The sequence below is a fragment of the Paroedura picta genome, chromosome 1, assembly GCF_049243985.1.
Source record: "Paroedura picta isolate Pp20150507F chromosome 1, Ppicta_v3.0, whole genome shotgun sequence".
Lineage (NCBI taxonomy): Eukaryota > Metazoa > Chordata > Lepidosauria > Squamata > Gekkonidae > Paroedura > Paroedura picta.
Window position 1 is genome coordinate 24753807 of NC_135369.1, and position 25878 is coordinate 24779684.

Here is a 25878-nt window from a genome sequence, read left to right on the forward strand (position 1 = left end):
GTGCTCTAGCTTCATCCCTATCCCACCTTCCCCCCCCCCCCCCAAGCTGACCTGAATGAAACTCTCCTGACTTCTCTCCAGTTCTTGCAGCTCTTGGGCTAGCGCTGACACCATCCGCTCTGTGTGGTCCAAGGACTGGACACTTTTGAATCCAACTTTCTGTAGCACCTGTGGCAATTGGGCAGGGAGAAGGGTGTTAGCAGGAGATGTGAAAGAGGAACCTCAGACCACCCCCTTTGCAAAAACTGCCTCATGGCTCTGCAACCTACTTTTACAGCCATTTCCTCTACCCCTTAATTTATTTTGGTAAAAAATTTTTTACAGGGAAATGCCACTGCAAAGTGAGAAATCTGGTTCCTTTTTTCTGAAGATAATTATTGCTATGCTTGAGCTCCTGTAGTGTCTTTTCTACAATAGTTTAGGAAATGGCAGTTCCATTTAAAATGCAAAATCTGCAGGCTTTTCTGCATTATCATTTTCCTCACCTGTGTGTTCCTGCTGTTTTGGGGCTTATTTTTCTATTTTGCATATGTTTGGCTCCCCCTTGTGGTCGATTCAATATCACATTGCTTTGGACTTTTCCATATTCTCATTTTCCTGGCTTGAATGTTCTTCTTTCAGGAGGTGGGAGGTGTTCTTATTCTGCATGTGTTTTGCACCATTGAGGGATCAGTTCAATATTGCATCGGTTTATGTCTGGCATATCTCCCTGCAGATTTAGAATGCAGGATTTTATGCAAAATTTAAAAAGGGAATTGATCTCTAGAGGGCACAAAACACATGCAGATCAGGAAACCAACCAACAAACAGGAACTTAAAAGCGAGGAAAATGAGAATGAGGAAAAGCCCTTTATGTCCAGCATAAAAATATGCATGCCAGACATAAAGAGCTGTAATATTGAACTAACCACTGGAGGAAACAAAACACATGCAGAACAGAAAAAACCCTCCAAAGCTACAGGAATACATAAGCAAGGAAAATGAGAGTACAGAAAAGCCTTTTATTACCAGATCATTATATTATACAAGCTTTCGAATTGCATAGAACTCTTTTTCAGGCCAGATGAAGATTTCTGTAAAACTCAAAAGCTTGCCAGTTCCACCAACAAACTACAGACTGATAGGTTCTGCCCCCATTAGGGAAACGTAGGCATAGTCCACCAATGCATGTAGTTTCCCCAGTGGGGTAAATAGCAGCCCCCTGGGTCATTACAAATAGAGAAGGGGGGAGGCTTAATCACTTTTGTCCCAATCCAAATGAGCCTTTGCTTGGGAATAAAGTTCCCAGCACATAAGTCATAATGCACGTGTCATGGATGCTTTAGGCTGATCCTGCGTTGATCAGGGGGTTGGACTAGATGGCCTATATGGCCCCTTCCAACTCTATGATGCTGTGGTTGTGTGGACCCAGGGAGGATAATGTAATGTGTAGTTGGGACATTTTGCTTTTGGACCGTGATCTCCCATAACCTGGCCCGACACCTCTAAAGCATCACACCACACCAGCTATCTGGCTATTCATAGATCCTGGCTAAGGATTCCTTCTCTGTAAATTTAACCTGCATCAGTAGACTGTGGGGGTTCTGGGAGTAATAAAAAAAGGCCGTGTAAGAGAGTCTCTTTCAGACACACACAGAAGGACCTCCGGGAGTCCAAAAGGGTGTTCCAGGGACTCCACAGGAATAAGGCAGGGGGAATCCTTCTCACATGCATCCCAAATCTGGAGACAGGGGCCTTTCCTTCAGGAAACAAATTCACTTCCCCTTCTTTTGAAGAGTAAGAATAAACTGCCCCCCGCCCCTCCCCAAATGGTTGCTCTTCCTGATTAATTGTGCACTATTAAAGTGTCCATTGTATTATCATCTTGATTTTACTGCATGGTTGTCTGTGTTTGTGACTGCCTGGGCTAGCCTGACCTCAACACGTTGGAAGCTAAGTAGGGTCAGCCTTGGTTAGTACTTGGAGGGGAGACCATCAATGAAGGCCAGAGTGACAAGGCAGGCAATGGCAAATCATCTATGAACGTCCCTTGCCTTGAACCCCCTACATCATGGCTGTAAGTTGGCTATGACTTGACGGCATTTTCCATCGCCGCTTCTGGGTTTTCAACCCATTTTCTGCACCGCTTACAGTAGGCCATGGCTACGTTTTTTGTTTGCACCATTTTCTAATTCTGCAATCTTAGACCTAGTGCAATGTTGTTGTTAGGTGCAAAGTCATGTCCGACCCATCGTGACCCCATGGACAATGATCCTCCAGGCCTTCCTGTCCTCTACCATTCCCCAGAGTCCATTGCAATGTTATGCTTTCCAATTGCTTTTTTAATGCATATTTTGTTATCCACTTTGAGTCTCAGCGAGCCTTTCAATTGAGTAAAATACATATAACTTGGCTGAACTTATAGCTTGGTCATTTGATAGACATGGGGGGAGAGGAGTAATTTGGCCTGCTGCTGACCTCCACAGGCATGCATGTTCCATCCCATACCTGGCCGTATTCCTGAGGCATGAGCAGGCTGTATCCCCTCTGTTGGACATACTTGGTGAAAACTTCTGACCACGGGCGAGGCCCACAGCAATAATCAGAGATGAGGAGCTGCCCACCTGGTTTCAACCACAGCTGGGGAGACATACAGACAGATGTGTCAGAGCAGAGGTAGTCAACCTGTGGTCCTCCAGATGTTCATGGACTACAATTCCCATGAGCCCCTGCCAGCATTTGCTGGCAGGGGCTCATGGGAATTGTAGTCCATGAACATCTGGAGGACCACAGGTAGACTACCCCTGTGTTAGAGTAGACTGAGGCAGCACTGTACAAGGCTTTAGGGGTAAATGGCAGGCTGAGGGGAGGTTTGCCAACTACCTGGGGGGAAAATGCCTGATCATTTAAAATTCAGGTGGGTGTAGCCCTGTTGGTCTGAAGTAGCAGAACAAAGTTTTATTCTAGAAATGGCTTTCATGTGCATGCCCTGCGTCTACACAAAAGTTTATGCCCAGAATAGAATTGTGCTGATCTTAAAGGCACCACTGGATTCAGACTTTGTTCCTAACTTTTTAATGCAGTCTTAATGGGACGATATTTATCAAGGGTTTGGGTTACCAAGTGATATTATTGGACCCTCCGTGAAAAGCTTAAGGAAAATATACCCATTACTATTCTATTCTATTCTATTCTATTCTATTCTACTATTCTATATTGAAGGGACAGGACTAATATATATGTATTGACTTATTCTGCAACCTTGGTGGCCTTTTTGAGGGAGAAAGTCAGGCTATAAATGTTGTAAAATAAAATAAATACATCCGGGTTACCATATTTTGAAAAGCAAAAGAGGACAGATTTCCCAACCAACTACTTTAAATAGTGATCACTATGACAAATCTCATTTTGAATACTCAGACTATTTAAGCAGTGATAATTGCTACTGAGAATATTCCTACCTTCCAAGCTAGTTTTTAAAGAAGTGTCGATTTTTATATCCTGCTTTTCATTGCCCAAAAGAGTCTCAAAGCAGCTTGCAATTATCTTCTTTTCCTCTTACCACAACAGGCACCCTGTGAGGTAGGTGAGGCTGAGAGAGCTCCGAGAGAAACTGCTCTGTGAGAACAGCTCTAACAGGACTGTGACTAGCCCAAGGTTACCCAGCTGGCTGAGGAGTAGGGAATCGAACCCAGCTCTCCAAATTAGAAGCCACCACTGTTAACCACTTCACCAATTTGGCCCAAGAGAGGACACCTGGTAATCCTAAAAAAATAAAATAATAAAAACAATTTATCCAAGCCAGTGGCAATCCTAGGTGAAGGCTACTTGAGACACTTACCAGGAACCTCCGAAACAGAGCACTTTTGTCTGCCACATGCAAGATAGTGTCTCGGCTGTAAACAACATCAAAGGAGCCCTCTGGAAACACCCTTCGGGTAGCATCACCAACTTCGAATTGCACCTAGAACCGCAGCAGGGGTTATAGACTGTAAGGCCTGAAGTGTGAAATCAAAATGGCGTTCCCTCCCCCTAAGGAATGCGTGCCCTGGTTGCCTAGGAATTTGTCCTATTCAACAAGTCACACTGAAGTGAACAGCAATTGTGACCCTCCCCTTCTGCCTTCTGGGCCTGGAGCTCTCCCCCAGAACACTTGAAGGATTCCCTCCCCCCCCACCTCGATTCTCTCCTTCAAATCCACCTTTATCACAAAGTCTTTGACCTAACTCTTCAGCCTTCAAACCCAACCCAAATCTATCTACAGAAAACCGCATTTGATTATCTGCATCCCTTTATCATTCAGTTTCTTGACTTTCTTTTTCTTTTCTCCATTGTCAAAATATAAGTTGCAAGCTCCTTGGGCGCAGGGACCTGTTATATTAATCTGTAAAATGCCATGTTGTTTATAACATCATCAACAAGACGTCCATGCTTGCCTCAGTTTCTCCACTCATTTCTCTTGACAGGCAGTCTGCTAAGGCAGGGGTAGTCAACCTGTGTCCTCCAGATGTCGATAGACTACAATTCCCATGAGCCCCTGCCAGTGTTTGCTGGCAGGGGCTCATGGGAATTGTAGTCCACGAACATCTGGAGAACCACAGGTTGACTACCCCTGTGCTAAGGACCTCATGTCACAATTTTCTACCCAGCAGCTTCAAAGTGCTGGCCTTTCTGCAGGAACACCCCCCCCATCTCTCCTTAAGACCTTCTGCTCCCCCCCCCATCAGTACCAGGGATTCAGTCTCCTCCTGGGCTCTCTCCAACGCCAGCTCCACCATGTTGTGCGAGAGGTCCAGACCCAAGACCTCTATGCCAAACTCCTGAGGAGAAAGAAGCACAAGAGTAGCTGTGCTGCAGCACAGTGAAGTCCCATCAAAGTCAGCATCCTCTTTGAGACAGGTTCCCAGGCCAAGATGTCCCCCAGGAGGTCCAGAAGCAGGAGCATGGGAGTCAGAGAGCCAGCTTGGTGTAGTGGCTAGGTGTGCGGACTTCTAATCTGGCCAGCCGGGTTCGATTCCCCACTCCCTCACATGCAGCCAGCTGGGTGACCTTGGGCTCGCCACAGCACTGAGAAAACTGCTCTGACCGGGCAGTGATATCAGCGCTCTCTCAGCCTCACCCACCCCACAGGGTGTCTGTTGTGGGGAGAGGAAAGGGAAGGCGATTGGAAGCCCCTTTACGACTCCCTCAGGTAGAGAAAAGCGGTATATAAGAACCAACTCTTCTTCTTCTTCTTGCTATAGTGGCCCCCTGGCACCAGTACTCTGCAGGTACTGACGTTTGAGGTTCTATTCAGTCATGGTGGCTAATAACAGTAGATGGATCCATCCATGATGAATTAATCTTGTTTTAGAAGGCAACTAAACCAGTGGCCATCGGGTCCCCAGCCACTTGTCAAAGCAGGTGTTTTCTCCAGGGGAATTGATGTCTGAGAGATCTCCAGGCCCCACCTAGAGGTTGGCAACACTTCCACTTATCTGTTTGAGTAAGTGACTCAACATGCCTAGACATTGGATGGGGGCACTGTTAAATTCAAAGACACTGGGAGTTCATTTCAGTTCTTCATTGTGACCTCAACAAGATGGGACCAGAGGCAAAACTGAACTGAAGCAACCAACTTATAGACAGATTCAGAACAAAAGATCTTCCCGCCAGTGCATGCTATTGGTCCGTTTCACTTTGAACTGACTGGACCCGGCAGACGGGATCCGGCCATGCACTGGCCAATGGCATTCCCAGGATTATGATCCTTGCCTTTCTTCAGGGAAAGATGTCAGCTAACGGCAGTGTGCCTGCCCGCGAAAGCTCACACCTTGAATAAGACTTGGTTGGTCTTAAAGGTGTCCCTGGACTCTAATAGGATGCCTTGAGTTCCTTGGAAGAAGGGTGGGACAAATGTGTGACAGAAGCCCCGATAAGCCATGGCGGCAGATTTCAGCTGAGACAGCTTTCTGTAGCAGGGAGTTGCCGTGGATTGCGATAGAGCAATTGTTAGAGCCCATGTAGGGTTGTCAACTCTGAGCTGGGAAATCAATACATATATATTAGTCCTGTCCCTTCACATTTGGGGGATGGAGCCTGTGGAAAGTGGGGATTGGGGACAGGATAGTTGGATATGATGCATAGAATCATAGAGTTGGAAGGGACCTCATGGGTCATCTAGTCCAACCCCCTGCACTGTGCCACAGAGTCCACCCTCCAGAGCAGCTATTTTCTTCAATGGGATTGACTTCTGTCATCTGGAGGTGTGTTGTGATTCTAGGACACCTCCAGGCCCCACCTGGAGGTTGCCAAACCTGGGATCAGGAGCTGTGCCCAAAAAAGAAAGGGATCAGGGATATATCTGGGAGTGTGAGGGCAAGCTTCCACTGGCCCATGCAGAAATACCTTTGCCATGTAGAAATCACTTCCGCCAAGACCACAGCCAACATCCAACACTTTCAGACCCGGCTTCAATGCCAGCATGGACAACAGCTCCTAGAGGGAGATTGGAGAGGATCAAGCAGGCTGGAGGTTGCCAGCAACAATTTGGGAAACTCTTGGAGATTTCGTGGCAGAGCCTGGAGAGTTGGTATTTATAGAATCATAGAAGGGACTTCCTGGGTCATCTAGTCCAACCCTCTGCACATGAAGGACACTCACAACCCTATCGCTCATCCACTGTCACCTGCCACCCGTATGAACCTTCACAGAATCAGCCTCTCCGTCAGATGGCTATCCAGCCAATGTTAAAAAGTTTCCAAAGATGGAGATACTCCCTGTTTTTCTCAAGATCATCCTTACAATCACCCTCCCTTCCTCTCCCCACAACAGACACCCTGTCAGGTAGGTGAGGCTGAGAGACCTCAGAGAGAAACTGCTCTGTGAGAACAGCTCTAACAGGACTGTGACTAGCCCAAGGTCACCCAGCTGGTTGAGGAGTGGGGAATCGAACCTGGCTCTCCAAATTAGAAGCCACCACTGTTAACCACTAAACCAAGATGGAGATACTCCCTGTTTTTTTCAAGATCATCCTTAAGGAGTCTCAAGATGGCTTACAATCACCTTTCCCCACAACAGGGACCTAGTGAGGTAAGTGAGGCTGAGAGAGCTCTAAGAGAACTGGGAGTGGCCCAAGGTCACCCAGCGGGCTGCATGTAGAGGAGTGGGGAAGAAAATCTGGTTCTTAGAGGCTACGGCTCTTAACCGCCACACCAGGCTTTCTCAACCAGGGTTTCCTGACAGCCCTGGAAGGATTTCTCCAATCGAGTAGGAGTTAATTATTTTTTTATATATTTTAAATGTAGAAAAAATATTGGGTGATATGACCACATATCGTCACATCAGTCTCCTTCCTCCCCTCCCAAAATGGCCAATGATGGGCCTGGAGGGCATGGGAAGGGGAGGGACTCTGTCCAAATAAATCCTTACTGGCCTGGTGATGTCGCTACTGATGGGAGTGTCTGGGTGATGTCAGTTTTGGTGACATGTGACTTCCGGGGGTGTGACAGGAAGGTGTGGCCTGCTGATGTCACTTCTGGGGTTTCTCGAAGCCTGAAGAATGTTTCAGGGTTTTCTAAAAAGGTTGGGAAAGGCTGCACTACACCAACACAAACCAGAATTTGGGGTGGGGAAGGCAGAGAGCTCAGTGGAGAGTGACGTGGAGCCCATCCGCCCGCTGAAGCTGCCATTTCCTCCAAGGGAGCTGACGTTTGAGATCAGTTGGGATTCTGCAGGCCCCATCTTGAGGTTGGGAACCTCAGGCCTCAGGTGCAGCCATAGGGTGGAGCCACCTGGCTCTTCCATTCCCAGTACCTCCTCTAAAGTCACTCTGGCCATGCTGGACAATTGTTTGGGGAGGCCAGATTCCAGGGATGTTCAAGGAGAGGGAGGTATATGAGGCAGGGAAGGGAAGACGTCTGCTTCCACTTTGGGATTTATTTGCTTTTTCACTGCACGCTTGTTGACGTTGAAACCTGGAATGTATTTCATATGAGCACAATTGTTAAACTGCTGACATAAAAAATGGAAATCTCTTCCAGTCTGCAGCCTGATGGATCTTAGACACATGTTTACTGATTTCAGTGAACGTGCACAGGGTTGTAGCCTTAATGGGCCAGCTGTTCAGCATAAAATGAAAAGGGCTGGGAGGAGATTTTAATGCACCTAAATTTGCAGAAACAAACAAAAGAACAACAACAGACCAGCTTGATCTGGATCTTTTCCCTTTTGTATTTGTGAATCCCAATTGCAGCCCACCCACCCTCACCGGCCAGTGCAGGAAGCTATTAATTGTCTGCCTGGTCAGACAAAAAATCCTTCTAGTGTTAATAGGATTCCCAGCTCTGGGTTGGGAAATACAGCCTGGGCCGCCACAAACACAGAAGGCCATGCAGCAAAATATCTGGAGATTTCAATCATAGAATAACAGAGTTGGAAGGGACCTCCTGGGTCCTCTAGTCCAACCCCCTGCACTATGCAGGACACTCACAACCCCATCGCTCATCCACTGTAACCTAGAGAGGGGAGTATTAATCACAACTCTCTTGTTTCTTCTCTGCTTGGTATACAGTCACCGTCCTGGAAAGTTCACTCATATCCCAGCCCCACACCGAAAAAAGTTGTGGCTCTCCTTTATGCCTACTTCTACCCTCAGTGCATGCAGGGCTGCTTTTCAAAGATCTCTTCTGAGCACATGCTGTGGTCCAGTCCCTCTCTGTGCCCACTGGTTTTGTCAGGTCACCTTGTTGGTCACAAATATATTCTCACAAGCTGAGGGCATCCCTCCTGCTAACCATACCCACCCAACCCACAACCCCCCAGCAAGATCAGACCTGTGCTCCTTTGGTCCCAGAGCCTGGATGTTTGCCTGCAGGGATCCTGTCTGTCCCTCTTAGCTACACCTGGGCTGATTCTGCACTTACTCTGTTTATTTCGTTGTGGATCCTGCTGAATTCAGATCAATTTGAACTCAGGTCTTTCTGTATCCGGGCCCCTCCAATTGAAATAGAAAGTGTTCTGCACTTGATTGGGGAAGCTCTGAAGGGGGGGAGAGGGAGTCAAGTGCAGCAGGAGCCTCTCTCTTTTCTTGAATTGGGGGTGGGGCAGGGGAGAATTGGAGAGCAGGGGAGGGGGGAAAAACAAGAGGCAAATCTCTGCTGAGAGAAGTTAAGGATTCTGGAGTGCAGTCAGTTTAAGACAAGCCTTGAAACCAGGAACCAGGAAGACTTTGAACTGATGCCCTGGCCAATCAGGGAATACTGCTTTGCTACAGCATTGGAGGCACAAGGCACAGGCAGCAAAATAACTGGCAATAATCAGAGAGCTGCACATTTACTGATGCCAATTTTTCAAACATCGAGACTTATATCCTCTTCTGGATATCACGTGGGAAAGGTAGGGTCACCACAAATAAATCATGCATGTTGCAGAGGGAAAATTTAAAGCTCCCAGATTCAAAATACAAATCGAATTCAGTGTAGATGGGAAGGATTCATTCGAACTGGGACTGGGTAAAAAGCCCCGTGCAGACTACATCCAGGGTGTCTATCCAGACACCAGGATTGGTCCACCGTGCCTAACACCTGATCCTTTTGCAGTAGAGATGCTGAGGGCTGAACCTGGGACCTCCAGGGTACAGGGCTGATGCTCTACCACTGAGCCCCCCTGCTCCTCCCTCTCCCCATGGTGGTTACCTTAGTGGTATTGATGCCTCCTGTGCTGACAAAGCCAGGTCCAAAAACCCATTCATAGCGCCGGATGCTGCGGATGGCGTACTGCTCACTGTCTAGGAACTGCTGGAAGGTGTCATATCCGCCTGCAGACATGCTGTTTCGTGGGACTTTTTGGAGAAGCCAGCAAACCTGATTCCGGTTTTGCTTCCTCTGCGTGGCAAAAGAGTGAAAGCAGGGCTTAGTGCAACTGGTGTGGAAACGGGCCTTTGGAGAATCTCATTTCACTTTATTTTCAAATGTTCAAGTTTCCAGACCTCAGTGAACACATGTGAAGTTCTGGGGCAGGCCTTGCAGAAGAACAATGGTTCATTTCTTTAATTTCTTTTTTTTAAAGCTGGGCTGTCTGACATGCCCCCTATGAAAGGATGGAGAAGGCTATACTTACTTAGTGGTGAGAGCAAGGCCCTCTGCACAGACTCAGAGGCTCTCCACATCATGAATGTAGCACTTACCTTTATGTAAGTTTGCACAGATCGTGACAAAATGATGTCAAAGCCATAGCGTTGGTCTCCGAAGGTCTCCTGGGCAGAAGTGAGGAGGCAATTGTACTCTTTAGGTGATCGGTATAAGGTTGGATTGAATGTCCTTGGGCTGTCTCCTAAAGAAAGAAGAAGTCAGTGTGAGCCAGGGGTAGGAAACCACCTCGGCTATGGATTTGCTGTACAACATTTGGCCAGTCTGCTGCACAATGGTTTTCCTATTGTGTGTGTTGCTGAAAAGTCTCTGACACTGAGCTGGTGTGGGGGCTTCCATCCTTAACACGCCTGCGGCACCGTGGGTGCCGCGGACTAAATAATTCATTAAGCCTTTGGTGGGAGGGCTTTGTCCGTGATGAGGAAGGGGCCTGATTGGCCCCTTCCTCCGGACAGACCATCGGCCGGGCCAATCCCCACCCTGCTGACAAGGAAGCAACTGCGAGCCGTGCAGAGTGCGGCTTGCAGTTGCTCCCTTGATGGCGGCCTGACATGGTGAGAGGCGCTTTGCGCCTCTCGCCGCGTCAGGCCGCCCACAAAGGGAACCCCCGGCAGCTGCGCTCCGCGTGACTGCCGGGGGCTCCCTGGTCTAGCGCCCGCTGTATTAAGATTACAGCGGGCTTGATTACTAGTTAGGGAATAAAGCAGTTTGCCTTCTGTGAGGGAAGGAAAATGTGTCACTTTGGCTGGCACTACAGCTTAACACAGGGACTGGGTAAGGACTGGGGAGAGGCCCCAAGAAGCCAATTCACACATCACTGGACACCTTAGGCTGCCTTATACTGAATCAGACCATCGATCCATCAAAATCAGTTATGTCTGCTTAGATTGGCAGCAGTTCTTCAGGATCTGAGGCAGGGATGAGGTCCTTCACATCACTGCCAACCTGTTCTTTAATTGTAGAGGCCAGGGATTGAACTTGGGACCTTCTGTATGCCAGCAGGCTGATGGTCTACCACTGAGCCACAGCCCCTCCCCTAAGTCATGAAGTCCTTCTTATTTTCAGGGGACCTTGTTTCTATAAGACGCTCACTGGAGGGTCGTAGTGGCCATAAGCATAAAGAGATTATAGATTCTAGGGGGAAAGGGCCATCAGTGGCTATTACGAATGGGGACTAAAGGGAGCCTCCATGTTCAAAGGCAGCAAACCTTTGAATCCTAGTGCCAGGAGGGAAGATCAGGGGAAGACTTTGGCCTCTAGGCCCTGCTGTTGGATCTCCAAGATGCACTGGTTGGCCGCAGCATCTTTAAGACCAACAAAGATCAATTTTAAAAAGGAGAACAAGAATTGACGGGAAGCAAAAAGCAACTGAAGGAAATGAAAAAAATGAGGAAATAATTTAGACCAAATAGGAGGGGAAGAAATGCATGTGCATGTGCGCGCATGCACAAGTTGATAAAACGAAGACATTTTCAAAATGTAAATAAACCAGGCAGATATCTGGCTTATTGTTTAAGAAAGGAAAAGAAAAGAATATCTGATCTGGAATCAGAAAAGGTCAGCAGACTGTATTCACAGACCATAGGAACAGATAAGAAATTTCTTCAAGCAGACTCTATAGATTATGAAGGTTTCCAAGACTATATAACAAGACATAGCCTCAAAAAAAGTTACACCTGAACACAGAAAAATTTTAAGCCAGAAAATAACTATTCAAGAAATAAGCTTTGCCATAAAAACTTAAGACCAAGAATGGTTTATGTCATGTCCTATGTCCTTGGGAACAAGGTGAGCTGGGGGGGGGGGGGCTAAAATTTGAAACATCCGTAACCTGTTGCTCAATAATGCTATGTATATATAAATACTGAAAACAGAACATAAACTTGTTCAACATTTACTAATTTAAAGTTATTGCATACGGGGGGTGTGGGGGGTGGAATGTACCATGGAGTTATTTTGCCAGTGTGTCCCCCGAAAGTAAAGTTTAGAAGTGCATCCCACTTCAAACAAGTTTGAGAACCGCTAAAGGAAATTCCTATTTGGAAAAATGTGGAGCTGATTTTGCATGAAGCCTCTTTTCAAGTTTGTTCAGGAAGTAACAGTGGTGCCTGTTAACAATAGCTACATCTGGAGTGAAGGGGCAATATTTGGACAAATGAATGAAATCATCTTCGTGTTGATGTAGCAAGGGCTGCTCAAGGAATGGTGCCGATTAAATATTGACGTGCCTCGTGGTGGCTTCCAGGACTGAGAGCCAAACTAAACAAAAACATCAGGAGATCCACGATTAAATCTGCCCAGAATATTCCAAATGCAAATAGCAGCTGCTCATGGGTCCAATTCCAAGCAAGGATGCAGCATGGGTAAGGGGGAAAGCGGTTTAATCCTTCCCCATTACGTGGTTCTGCCAATCAAAGCCACCACTCCTCACGGGCTGCTGTTACCCCTACAAAGAACCCTCTGTTGGTCCTTTCCCCCCTCCTTCCAGGCCTGTTAATGGCCGGGGTGGTGGAGTTCTGCTTTGATTAGCCAAACAGTGCAGGGGAGGAAGGGTTAAGCCTTTCTCCTCCTCCAATTCATATTTCTATTTTTAAAATGCTGAACAGATCCATTCATATCTTCCTGGGGCATGATATTCAGCTAGCTTTCTTGCTGCCAGAGGTCAGGGTTACATGTGCTTAAATTCAGATTTTAAAATGATGGAATATAATATGTCAAATTGTATTATTTGGCATCTGCTGATGTTTCCCCCCACACATACACACCCAATGCAGGAAATTCCCTCTTCCCCCCTGCCGGTGCTCCCCTCCCCCCAGCGTTTTAGCTCCTATGGCTTTCTTTTCCTTTGTTGGGACGCCATGTGTGCTTTTGGAGCCGATCTAGTTCGGGAAATGCTGATCTCAACAGGTAACTGCTGCACCAGTGCGAGGGAAGAGTGAAAAGGCTGCTCCTCTCCACCAGCAGTTTAAATAGCTGGCAGGGGCTCGTGGGAATTGTAGTCCATGGACATTTGGAGGACCACAGGTCGACTACCCCTGCCTTAGATGACCACAAATTTACTTCAAGTGAAGGGAGGGGACTCAGCACAAACAAAGCTTTCTGCCGGATCTGCGCCTTATGAGACAGATTTTAGTGTGAAAAGTATGAAATTCGGCAGAGCTTGATGAGGGCTCCTGTGGAGTTTTTAGTGACTGCAGAAACGGTCTCATCCAGAGGCCCAGCCTGAGGGTGGAAAGTAGAAGCAGCTTCCTACACTGGGCACCGGCCTCTCTTTCCGTGGCTGGCCAAACCGCAAGTTTATGCCGGCCGGCTTTTCACACATTACAAAGTCCCCACGTGGCCATCATGGATCCTTGTCAATCAGGGAGTTCTCCAGACAAGCATAGGCCCCATTTGGATCACAGCCCACAGGAAGAGGAGGCTAAGGCATCCTTCGCTCACCGTGCCATTTGCAAGCCTGAAATGGGCTTGTGAGACGCAATGTGTCCTGATCAGCACAGGAAGATTTCCCCAACAGGAGAAACAGCAACTCCCAAGGGCCAACAAGAGCTTGGGAAATTCCTTGAAAGTTTGGGGCAGTGTCTGGAGAGGGTGGCGTCTAGCAAAGGGCGGGAGCACATGGATGATGTGGAGCATAGAGCAGGGGTGGCCAAACTGTGGCTCTCCAGATGACCTCTGCCAGCATGATGCTCAGGGTAATTGTAGTCCATGGACAGCTGGAGGGCCACAGTTTGGCCACCCCTGCCATAAAGCTGCCATTCCCATCAGACTCAAGGTGTTTTTGGGATGAATTAACAGAGGCGCGATGTCCAGATCATAAGATGTTATAGTCCCGCTATATACCGCATGGGTCAGTCTGCACCTGGAGTACTGTATGCAGTTCTGGAGGCCTCCGTTCAAAAAGGATGTGGACAAAATGGAGTGGGTGCTGAAGAAGCAATGAAGAGGAAGGACTTGGGCATGTTCAGACTGGAGAAAGGGAGGCTGAGGAGGGTCAGGATTGCTCTCTGCAAGCCTTTGAAAGGCTGTCAGAGGAGGGCAGGGAACTGTTCCTGTTGGCAGCTGAGGAAAGGATTTCCAATAATGGGTTTAAAATGTGGGAGGAAAGGTACAAGCTGAATATGGGGGTGGGGGCAGGCAGGATTTCACAGAGTAGTTCAGCAGTGGAATTGGCTGCCTAGGGAGGTGGTGAGCTCCCCCTCACTGGTGGTCTTTTAATCAGTGGCTGGACAGATACTTCTAATAGATGTTTTAGGCTGATCCTGCACTGAGCAGGGGGTTGGGCTAGATGGCCTGTGTGACCCCTTCCAACTCTAGGATTCTATGAAATAAACAGAAGTTTATAGAATGAAAAGGGGCAGGGGAGAGATGTAGCTTGTATGAATTGTAAACTTGTGGATTGTAAACTAAACATGAGCAGGCAGTGTGATGCAGCGGTAAAAAAGGCGAATGCCATTTTGGGCTGTATCAACAGGGGCATCACATGAAAATCACAAGATGTCATAGTCCCATTGTATACGGTACTGGTCAGACCACACCTGGAGTACTGTGTGCAGTTCTGGAGGCCTCACTTCAAGAAGGACGTAGATAAAATTGAAAGGGTACAGAGGAGAGCGACGAAGATGATCTGGGGCCAAGGGATCAAGCCCTATAAAGATAGGTTGAGGGACTTGGGAATGTTCAGCCTGGAGAAAAGGAGGTTGAGAGGGGACATGATAGCCCTCTTTAAGTATTTGAAAGGTTGTCACTTGGAGGAGGGCAGGATGCTGTTTCTGTTGGCTGCAGAGGAGAGGACACGCAGTAATGGGTTTAAACTTCAAGTACAACGATATAGGCTAGATATCAGGAAAAAAAAATTCACAGTCAGAGTAGTTCAGCAGTGGAATAGGCTGCCTAAGGAGGTGGTGAGTTCCCCCTCACTGGAAGTCTTCAAGCAAAGGTTGGATACACACTTTTCTTGGATGCTTTAGGATGCTTAGGGCTGATCCTGCATTGAGCAGGGGGTTGGACTAGATGGCCAGTATGGCCCCTTCCAACTCTATGATTCTATGATTCTATGGGCGATCTCTCTGGGGGAGAAGGGGTTCTGCTTTCTGGCAGAAGGTTCTGCCCCCCCTCCCCCAACACACTTTGCTCCTACATTTGTAAACAGAACAAATATTACAAAAACACTTTTGAATCCCACCCACTGGAGCACTTACCTGACTGGTGGAAGCAAGACTCCCGGAAGAAAAGGTGTCCCCCAGGACGAAGCCATCGCAGCATCTTCTGGGCCAAATTGCTGAGCTCAGCATCCAAGAGGTACATGAAAAGCCAGTTGGAAAAGATGAGGTCAAAGCTATTGGGTGGGGTGGGGAGAAGGAAGCCATCAGGAGGTGCCAGCAAGGTGAAAGCAGTTTGGATTTCAAGGGCTGAGGCTGAAGGGTTCCTTTTGATTTTTTTAATGCTCAGAATTGTGAAATCTAAAACATTTTGTCAAATGTCCAGTGTTTGCAAATATTTGTTCCACTTCAAAAAATTCCACAAGTACTTCTGCATTTCTGGCAGCTGTTTAAAGGCACAGAATCTCTGCCAGGAGGAAAACATACTGGCACTGAGACCAATGTCAAAGGCTTAAGACTGTAGCTACTTAAAAAAATAAACGTCCCTGCTTATGTGATTTAACACGCAGCCTGACAGAAAAAACATAATTCATGAGGTGAAGCGTTTCCTGGCATAGATGAAAAGAGATTGGGGAAGGGGGGAGATACTTTATCTGGAGCCTTATATTATTAAACTGCTGTGGTGGGCAAAAACTTTGAGAGCCAGCTTGGTGTAGTGGTTAAGAGTGCGGACTTCTAATCTAGTGAGCCAACTTTGATTTCCCGCTCCCCCACATGCAACCAGTTGGGTGACCTTGGGCTCGCCCCAGCCTTGATAAAGCAGTTCTGACTGAGCAGTAATATCAGGGCTCTCTCAGCCTGACCCACCTCACAGGGTGTCTGTTGTGGGGAGAGGAAAGGGAAGGCAAATGTAAGCCACTTTGAGATTCCTTCAGGTAGAGAAAAGCGGCATATAAGAACCAACTCTTCTTCTTCTTCTTAATAACCAATACATTGAGCTGTGGCTCAGTGGGAGGGTCTCATCTTGCAATATACAGAAGGACCCAGGTTCAGTCCCTGGCATCTCCGGTTAATTAATCAGGGAGTAGGGAGGTGATTTCAAAGGCCTCTACCTGACATGCTGGCAAGCTGCTGCCAGGGAGAATCATATCAAATATTAGATCATGCATGGGTTCGAATTCCACCTTCATCACCAGTGTTAGATCTGTAACGGATCTTGTGGGTCAGTGACTCACAGACACTGGAATCGTTGCAGCTCTTTACTGGTGCCAGAACATGATACAAGATGTGATGATCCTACGTTGAGCAGGGGGTTGGACTAGATGGCCTGTATGGTCCCTTCCAACTCTATGATTCTATGTGCCAAGGCCACACTGAAAAACCCACCCAGAACAACACAACTTATTTGCACAATTGACACGATAGATTCGGGTGTGGTCATGTGCCATTGACCAGATTAGCACTGATTGATTTAAAGAAGAAGAAGAAGAAGAGTTGGTTCTTATATGCCGCTTTTCCCTACCCGAAGGAGGCTCAAAGCGGCTTACAGTCGCCTTCCCATTCCTCCCCCTGATTGGCTAAACTGATTGGCTAGATTAACACTGATGGATTTAAACAGATTTGTCAGTTGTGTGTTTGCTTGGATCCTGCCCTGGCAGATCCACATATGCAACATCTACCTCGATAGAGCAGTCTGATACAAGGCAGTTGAAGGTCTGTCTCAGTGCAGGGCAGTATTGTGGGTTCCTCTGCTGCAGCATCTCTGGAGACCCAAAATGGACTAGCAGATTTGCTGCCCTGTAAGAGTGCCTCTCTAACTTTGCCTGTACTCTACATGTATAAATATAGCAAAACACCACAAATATCCAGACATGTTAACACTGGTTTAAGTGGTGGGATTGTATTTCCTTGGAGAGAAAACGGTGTGAGCGAGCCCAGAATGGAGGAAAACAAGAAAGGCTTTCTTGAAACTGGGCAACAGTCCTAATAAAAAAGTCGAGATGGAAACAACAAGCTGCACATAACAGACCTTGGCTTCACCTGTAGTCCCACTTATATCTTTACCAAGGCATTCGCTGGCAGGGGCTCCTGGGAATTGTAGTCCATGGACATCTGGAGGGCCGCAGTTTGACTACCCCTGATCTAGGACATGGGTAGGGCTCTTCCATACATCTCCCCACCCTGTGCATTTTTACTGTTGTGAATTTTCAAGGGAAGGTGCTGTCATCATTGGTGTCATTAGCAGTGGCATCAGAGAACTCCCTTATTTATTTTTTAAATAGTCCTAAAATATTGATGTATGGCTTTAATGTTGTTCTGATAATTTAAGCAGGTGCTCTGAATTTCCCGCTTTCTTTTTTTTTTTTAAGCAGTAAGTCTCTGGACTCTTTAGTTGTGAAGATATGCCCTTTTCTTTATATCTCCACAAGAGAAGAAGCTAGAGACTTACTACCATGATATATTGATATCTTAGGGCCATTAAAAACAAACAAACCTGGAATCACTTGTATTCAGGACAGGGGGGAGTGGGAGTAGCTTAATAATGGTGACAGTCCTGTCATTGAAAAGGGCGCTGGAGGTGAAGAAGAAGAAGAGTTGGTTCTTATATGCCGCTATTCGCTACCCGAAGGAGGCTCAAAGCGGCTTACAGTCGCCTTCCCATTCCTCTCCCCACAACAGACACCCTGTGAGGGAGGGGAGGCTGAGAGAGCCCTGATATCACTGCTCAGTCAGAACAACTTTATCAGTGCTGTGGGGAGCCCAAGGTCACCCAGCTGGTTGTATGTGGGGGAGTGCAGGATCGAATCCAGCATGCCAGATTAGAAGTCCGCACTCCTAACCACTACACCAAACTGGCTCTCTTTCCCTGGGTGGGACAAAGAAAATGAATAGAAACATTATGGACTAGGAAAAAGGTGACTCAAAATTGGCTTCCAGAAAAATATTAGGGTAAAAATGGCCTCAAACTGAAGTGAAAACTAAAGGCAGAAAATGCATGTGGAAATCAGGAGATCAACCAAAGCAGTATGTGGCCAGAAGTGGAGGAGGGATGCAGAAAAAGCCCTAGGAAGGGTAGGATAAGGGCTGCTAACAGGCTTGGTGCAAAATGTCCTGTCCCTTTGATAGAGATTCAAAGGGATGTTATTTATCTCCATGCAGTACAGTGCTTCAAGGCCTATTTCCACTTATTAAGCTTTGATTAAAGGGTCAGTTCTTCTCCAAGCCAGCTGGCAACCCTCCTTGGCAGAAGAACCAGGGCAATAAGATAGCAACCCTAAACCAGAGGAGGGATCCTTGGTGTTTCAGCTAAGGACTGCATCTAGGTGATTCTTCCATCCAGGATTCTTCCATCACATCCGATGAGGGATGTGAGGAATTGCTAATTTCTGCAACTCAATCCCATGGCCTATGGCCTGCCACCAAGTACTTTCTTGTGCAATTTCAGCTCCCATGAGCAGGGTTCCTGGAGGCTACTTGTGGAGATTGGAGATGCACTAAGCACAAGATGAGAGCCCCTGCTGTTTTAACTGCTACTCAATATACATTAGTTTAGGACCCAAAAGTGCCAGGATCGAATCCCTATTCTTCCACAGAAGCTTGCTGGATGGCCTTTTTATTTATTCATTCATTTAATTTATATAGTGCCTCACACTACGATGTCTTGGGGAGGTGTACATAGAACAGTAAAAAACGAAAAGTACATCAAAGGCATTTGTAACAATAAGGATGATTAATAAGAGTCAAAACGACACAATAGCAAAATTTCAGGACCTATGGAACATTAGTGAGTTGCCTGGTATGGATGGAACCAGGTTGTAGGGAGGCCCCAATGCTGGCCTCAACCAAAAGCCTGGCAGAAGAGCTCTGTTTTGCAGGCTGTACGGAACTGCTTAAGCTCCAGTAGGGCCTTGATTTTGTTGGGGAGCTCATTCCACCAGATTGGGGCCATGGCCCAAAAGGCCCTTGCTCTGGTCTGAACTTCTTTGGGGCCAGGGATCACCAGCCTGTTGGAATGAATGGAGTGCGTAGCTTTTGGGGATCAGCTCTTTGGGCTGATCTCTCTCTCTCTCAAACGTAACCTGTCTTAAACAGCTGTTATTGTGAGGGCAGATGCACAGAGAAGAACGTTGTAAGGTGCTTTGGGTCTCCAGTAGAAAGAAAAGTGAGATATAGATAAATAAACAAATAATTTGAAATCGAAGTGAGACTCAGCCTCAGTCAGCTCACCTCTGGCTTGGCAACTCCAAGCAGGTTACATCGGCCTGAAGAAATACCACATTGGGTCGGTGCCCGTTCTCCTTCTTGTTATGCGTGACAAAGCTCTCCATGAAATCCACAGCTGTGACATGATGTGCCAGATCTGCAAGAGGCCCAGTGAACCGGCTGACAAAAAAGAAAAGTTGAGGCAGGAAGGGTCTCCGGCCTGGAATCTGACAGGAATATCTCTAAAACACACACAGTAGGAGGCTGATCTTTCACCTTCCAATGTCACCATTTTCTTCAGGGGAACACTCTCTATATAAGTCTGCTCCACTTGGGGACTGGCTGTCCTGGCTAGAACTCAAGGCTATATGGAAATGTCCCTTAACTCAAAAGGCTCCCCCCCCTTTGACCCCTTTGACCCTCAGATTTGTAAGAGGGTTACTCCTCAGTGTCAAAAGAAAAGCACTTTGTGCACATATATGTTTTCTTCTTTGACCACTACTTAATGTTTCAGGGATCAACTCTAACTTTGAACCTTTGTTTCCAAAAGTGGGACAATCTGCTCTGGTACAGGAATTGAGACCCCGAAAGGGCCCCTGCTGTCCCTTCGGAACTCCCCCACCAGCCAAGAAACTACAGTAGTACCTTCAATGCACGGGGGAGCATTTGGTGCCTGAAAATACACAGTCTTCCTAAAGCAGGGGTAGTCAAACTGCGGCCCTGCAGATGTCCATGGACTACAATTCCCATGAGCCCCTGCCAGCATTTGCTGGCAGGGGCTCATGGGAATGGTAGTCCATGGACATCTGCAGGGCCGCAGTTTGACTACCCCTGTCCTAAAGCATCCTTCCCTGCAGCAGAGAGGTCACCAGAAGCTCCCGGGAAAGCCATCCTGTGCCTTGCTGAACTAATTGCTCCTATATTGATACATATTGCAGGGACATGCAAGGGTGCTTTACGGCTTTGACTGTTTGTGGCTCTGCTGTGACTCGGGTTGCCAGCTCCAGGTTAGGAAAAACCTGGAGATTTTGGGAGGTAGAGGCTTAGGAGGGCAGGGTTTGTTGAGCAGAGGTTCACCTTCCAAAGAAATCATTTTCTCCAGGGGTTAACTGACCTCTGTAGCCTTGAATTGCAATAACGGGGTATCTGCAGGCACCCCCTGGAGGTTAGTAACCCTAGCTGAGACCCAAACAGAGGAAATATCTTAGATGCAGCAATAACAGTAAATATGCCATCTATGTGCATGGCATTTCATCATGCAATATTAAAAGAAATGTCCCTGCCCCAAGGAGCATACACTATAAAATTTCAGTCTCCTCAGGAAAGGGAGGAATGCAGCTGGAGACAGAAATTTACTTGTATGATTTTATTTATTTATAGCCTGTCTTTTTCACTGAGACTCAAGGAAGTTTACATCAAAAAACAAGGATAAAACAGAGAAGAATCTAAATTCTTGTCAGTTTTGTATCTCAGGCTCTCAGTAAGTGAGAACAAATTTGTGCTCCTGATCATTGGCAAAACCTCTCAAAGACTGAGGAGTCAGGGGGTTGCAACTTCCCTGGACAATGTTTTAGCTTGGCAGTGTCGCTGCGGGATCTTTTTTTGGGGGGGCAGCTCCTGCGTTCTCCATAGCACACAGTGTCCTTCACTATCTTTGACTGGTTTGACTGACAACTATATTTGTTCCTCTAAAATCATGTCTGGGTCACAGTGATCTGTGACCATTCAGGTTAGATTAACATGCTTTAGGCCACGCTGCCTTTGAAAAGTTATTCTGGGGAGATGTCTATAGAGATCATTACCACTTTGATGAAAGATGTGCGTTAGCAGCCTGTTAGTATCTGAGCACAATTGGAAATTGCTCCTTCTTACCATCCCTAATTGGCTCGGGGCCAGAGTACCTGAAGGAGTCAGTGCTGCCTCCTATATTGTCCATCAAAGCACTGAAGATCCTCTCCCCTAACCTTGCTCTCCACACCTTTCCCGCAGATGTAGTTAGAAGACAAACCCAATGCAGGGCTTTTTCAGGGGTGACACCACACCACTGAAACACCCTCCCCCTTGAACAACCTTTCTCAACTTTTTTACCATTGAGAAACCCTGAAGTATTCTTCAGGCTTCAAGGAACCCCAGAAGTGGCGCAATCATGCAGAATATGGTTAGGAGGCATAGCTGTGTACATGCCCACCTGGGGCCCCTTCCCTTCCCACGCTCTCCAGGCCCATCAGTGGCCATTTGGGGTTGGGGGTGGGTGGGTCACCATGACCATCTATGGTTGTGTCATCTGATAAATGTTTAACAATTAAATATATATATATATATATATATATATATATATATATATATATATATATATATATATATATATATATATATTAATGAACTCCCACCTATTTGGGAAACCCTTTCTGGGTCATCAAGAAACCAAAGGATTTCAGGAAACCGTGGTTGAGAAAGCCTGTCCTTGAGGCTCATTGGGTGCCTATGTTACAGTCCTTTAGGGGCCAGTTCAAATAAAAAATAAATAAATATTTTTGTCGTTGTTTACTCAGACTCTCGAGCTTTACTTGAGGAGTTGTATAAGTTGTTTTTACAATCTTTTCACATTGGGAATTGTTTTTGAATATAATTTTTAGGTTTCTGGATGTTATGCTTTTATTATCTATCAATTCTTATGCTGTTGCTTTAATGATTTCATTGATTTGTTTTTGTGTGTGGTTTTTTTTTGCTTTCCGAGGCACCTTGAAGGAGATCTCTGGAGAGACAACTCAGGCATCTCCTTAAGGTTGCCAACTCTGGGTTCAGAAATACCTGGAGATTTGAGGGTGGCGCCTGGGAGAGGAGAATCGAGTTTCAGGAGGGTAGGGAACCTTGGTACAATGCCCCGCAGTCCACCTTCCAAAGCAACCATTCTCTCCATAAGAATAAATATTTAACATATATAAACAACTGAATCAATAATAAGTGATTCATGAATTCTGGAGATCAGTGTAATTTCGGGAGACCTCCAGCTGCCACCTGAAGGCTGGCAACCCTCCATCTTTACATTAATACATAATCCACAGCCACTCTTGAAGTATTACTCAACATGACAATGCCTCTGAACATGTACAGAATACATTCTTTCCCCTCACCACTAAGACTGTCATGGAAGTCTCCTGTGGGTCTCTCTGGGCAGGAAGGTGGGCCTACTTGTTGATCATATGAGCCATTGTGTTCCCTTGCCCTCCCCCCTCAACCTCTCACCCAATCCCAGCTCCCAGCTCCAACACGTCTAGTCCTTCTACGCAGGGCAAAAGGGCGAGGATCTCCACCATATCCTCCTGCGTGAGTTGCTGAGCGCTTGAGTCCAACATCATCTCTTCCAATGAGGATGACTTTGAGTGTTCTTGCCAGAACTGGCACATCAAGATGCGAGGGGAGGTGGATCCTGTACTGTCTGTGCGTAGAGAATTAGGCAGAATAATTAATATTGCAAACGGCCAACTTTGCTGCCCTCTCCTCAAAAATCCGATCCAACAAGTCCATTAGGACCAGATCAGCCCCAACCAAGTAAAATGCCTCTGTGAAACATGTCCTCTGGAATCTGGGAGGAAAGTTCAAATTATTCCAGAGTTCGCCAGCATCCCTGTTGTGACATCTTGATTCTCCTGCAAAATATGTCTGCAACATGTCTGCAAAATATCCCCCCTCCCAATCACTGCTTCTCCATGCAAGCAAGTGCTTTAATATTTGCCTAGACAGTGGCTGTTAAATGTACATGTGTCCAGCTAGGCAGGTTTCTGGAGAGGAGCCATATCCAGTCCTTCCTGTTTGCACTGACTGTTATGGTTCAGTTGCAGAGCAGTATGAGGGGTGGCTCAAAAGACTTTGCTTCCTACATCTAAGGGCTCTGCTGCTCTCAGGACTTAGATCAGGCAGTTTTCAGTGCCACTCAAGGCTGGATCAGGTGAAATAACAACAGACATCTGAGTATGCACAGAGTATTTTCCTTCTGCCCTCTCCTGGGAATCAGAATCTGCTTCTCCCTGTAGCCCAAGACAAGATTAGAGGGCAGGGCTCGCTGGCTATGGCGGGGGCGGGGGGGGGGGTATGGAACCCTGCTTCCCTCCTCCCCCAATCACTGGAAAGGTACAACTTCAGGTACAAATTCAAAGCAACCACTGAGGCCAAAAATAGGTACAATATAATTTTGGAGAGGGTTAGATGTTCCCCTGCCTAGTATGTCTCTTTATTTTAATTAGAAGTATCAGAGTTTATGAATCACAGAATCCTAGAATAATAGAGTTGGAAGGGGCCATACAGGCCATCTAGTCCAACCCCCTGCTCAATGCAGGATCAGCCTAAAGCACCCAGGATGAATATCTGTCCAGCCACTGCTAGAAGATAGTCAGGGGGAGCTCACCACCTCCTTAGGCAGTGGATTCACTGGACTGTGAAAACTTTTTTCCTGACATCTAGTCAATATCATTATACATGTAGTTTTAAACCGATTATTGTGGCTCCTCTCCTCTGCTGCCAACAGGAAACTTTTCCTGCCCTCCTCCTAGAGACAACCTTTCAAATACTTAAAAGAGAGCCATCATGTCCCCTCTCAGCCTCCTCTTCTCCAGGCTGAACATTCCCAACTCCCCCAGCCTTTCTTCATAGGGCTTGGTCATAAGAAATGAATAAAATAATTCCATTGTGATCATGACTATTTACATCCAACCCGATGAAAAATTTCCAAAAAGGAAAAAAAGAAAAGAACTCTCCAGGCAATAAATATAATGCCAAAATATTAAACATTCCTAAAAGCTACAAGATATACCACAAAATTGCTATGTGAGTAATGTCTTTTGGTTTGACTCTATTTTATTAATGTATACATGTGCACCATTTTTGAATAAAGAGAACCTATGAAAGAATGTCCTCTGCTTTTCATCTGCTGGCTAACTATGGTTTGGGGGGTTTAAAAAAATAAAATAGCTGTCTGTAAGCAGATTAAACCTGTCCAATATATCTTTGACGAAGGTTCTCTTCCCCCAGACCCCCTTTAACAGTTTCCTGAATAGTGGAGATTCTTGCTTTCTTCTGCAGCCCTCAGCTGGATCCTTCTCTGGCTTCACCTTTGTCTAATTTTTACTTACAGATCATCAGTAATTTTACTTCTCTGAACTGAGATCATCTTAAGACCTTCATTTCTTTTGCCTGACTTGGGAAGTGTACAAGAGAGACGCTGGACTCTGCCCTTTGGGAGATGAAGGAAATCAACACAAAAATTCCATAGTCTGATTCTGCCCCCACCCCAACTTGGCCTCCCCCCAAATAATACTAACAGGAGACCCTATTCCATATAGGCATCCCCCCTCCAAAATGTGACCATCCTCTACTTACTGAGTGCCATGAGACCAGCCTGCTTCTGTCTGATTGCTCCCTGACCCCCACAGATTAATCATTAATTAGCAATTATCCTGATAATGGGGCTGGCTGATAAAAGACAGAATTACCCAGATCATCTGTATGATCAGCCTCCCGTTCAGTTCATGGGGACATGTATGTCATGCTCTGAATTAATTAACATTTTCCAGACACACATGTTTAAGTTCATCCTCATTTCTTGCAGCAGGGAGTCTCACAAGTGTTATTTTCCTCCTCAAACCTGGCCCAAAATGAGGCCAGTGGAGAATTCTAGCTAGGATGTAGCCAAATCCAGGTTTTGAGGAAACTTTTGGATATTTGGGGGAAGGTTGGGGTACTAAACCTCCAGGTGGGGCCTGGAGATCTCCAGACAAAAGTTGAGAAAATGGCTGTTTTGAAGGATGAGCTATATGGCATTATACTCCCTTCCTGGGATGCCAGCCCCCATATGGATCCTGGGGATCTCCTGGAATTGCTCGAATGCAGAGATCAGTTCCCTGGGAGAAAATGGGTGCTTTGGAAGATGGCCTCTACAGCAGGGGTAGTCAAACTGCGGCCCTCCAGATGTCCATGGACTACAATTCCCAGGAGCCCCTGCCAGCGAATGCTGGCAGGGGCTTCTGGGAATTGTAATCCATGGACATCTGGAGGGCTGCAGTTTGACTACCCCTGCTCTACAGCATTGAACACCACTGACGTCCCTGGTCTCCCCAGACTCCTTCTCCAAATCTCCACTAACAACAACAACAGGTGATGCAAATAAGAAAAATGGCAACAAAACCTCTGCTGTGAATAGTTCGAAAACGAGTCAGCAAGTTTAAAGGTGTCTGGGAGGGTTGCCAACCTCCAGGTGGTATCTGGATATCTCCTGGGATTACAACTGATCTCCAGATGACAGAGATCAGTTCTCCTGAGGACAATGGCTTCTTTGAAAGGTGGTCTCTATGGCACCATACCCTATGCAAGTCATATCTCTCCCCAAACCCTGCCCTTTTCCAACTCCCCCCCACTCCTGCAAATCACTAGGTGTTTCCCAAACCAAAGCTGACAATCCTAAAACCTAGAGA

General features: G+C 46.6%; 1 protein-coding gene across 2 annotated transcripts in view; it reads right to left on the reverse strand.

Annotated features, from left to right (window-relative positions):
- Positions 1-25878, reverse strand: part of LOC143833108 (uncharacterized) — a 31902-nt gene that overhangs the window by 2892 nt on the left and 3132 nt on the right. Inside the window, exons 1-11 of one of the 2 annotated variants that reach the window (XM_077328516.1) lie at positions 24788-24842; positions 22658-22850; positions 19436-19591; positions 15308-15444; positions 10145-10290; positions 9654-9842; positions 6367-6456; positions 4710-4799; positions 3821-3943; positions 2488-2619; positions 52-168 (exon numbers count right to left, since the gene is read on the reverse strand). In XM_077328516.1, coding sequence (XP_077184631.1) covers positions 52-168; positions 2488-2619; positions 3821-3943; positions 4710-4799; positions 6367-6456; positions 9654-9842; positions 10145-10290; positions 15308-15444; positions 19436-19591; positions 22658-22850; positions 24788-24797 — 1383 coding nt within the window. In that variant the 5' untranslated portion in view covers positions 24798-24842. Of the gene's footprint in view, positions 1-51; positions 169-2487; positions 2620-3820; positions 3944-4709; positions 4800-6366; positions 6457-9653; positions 9843-10144; positions 10291-15307; positions 15445-19435; positions 19592-22657; positions 22851-24787; positions 24843-25878 lie in introns of those variants that run through there. The other variant, XM_077328526.1, reaches the window with a different exon arrangement.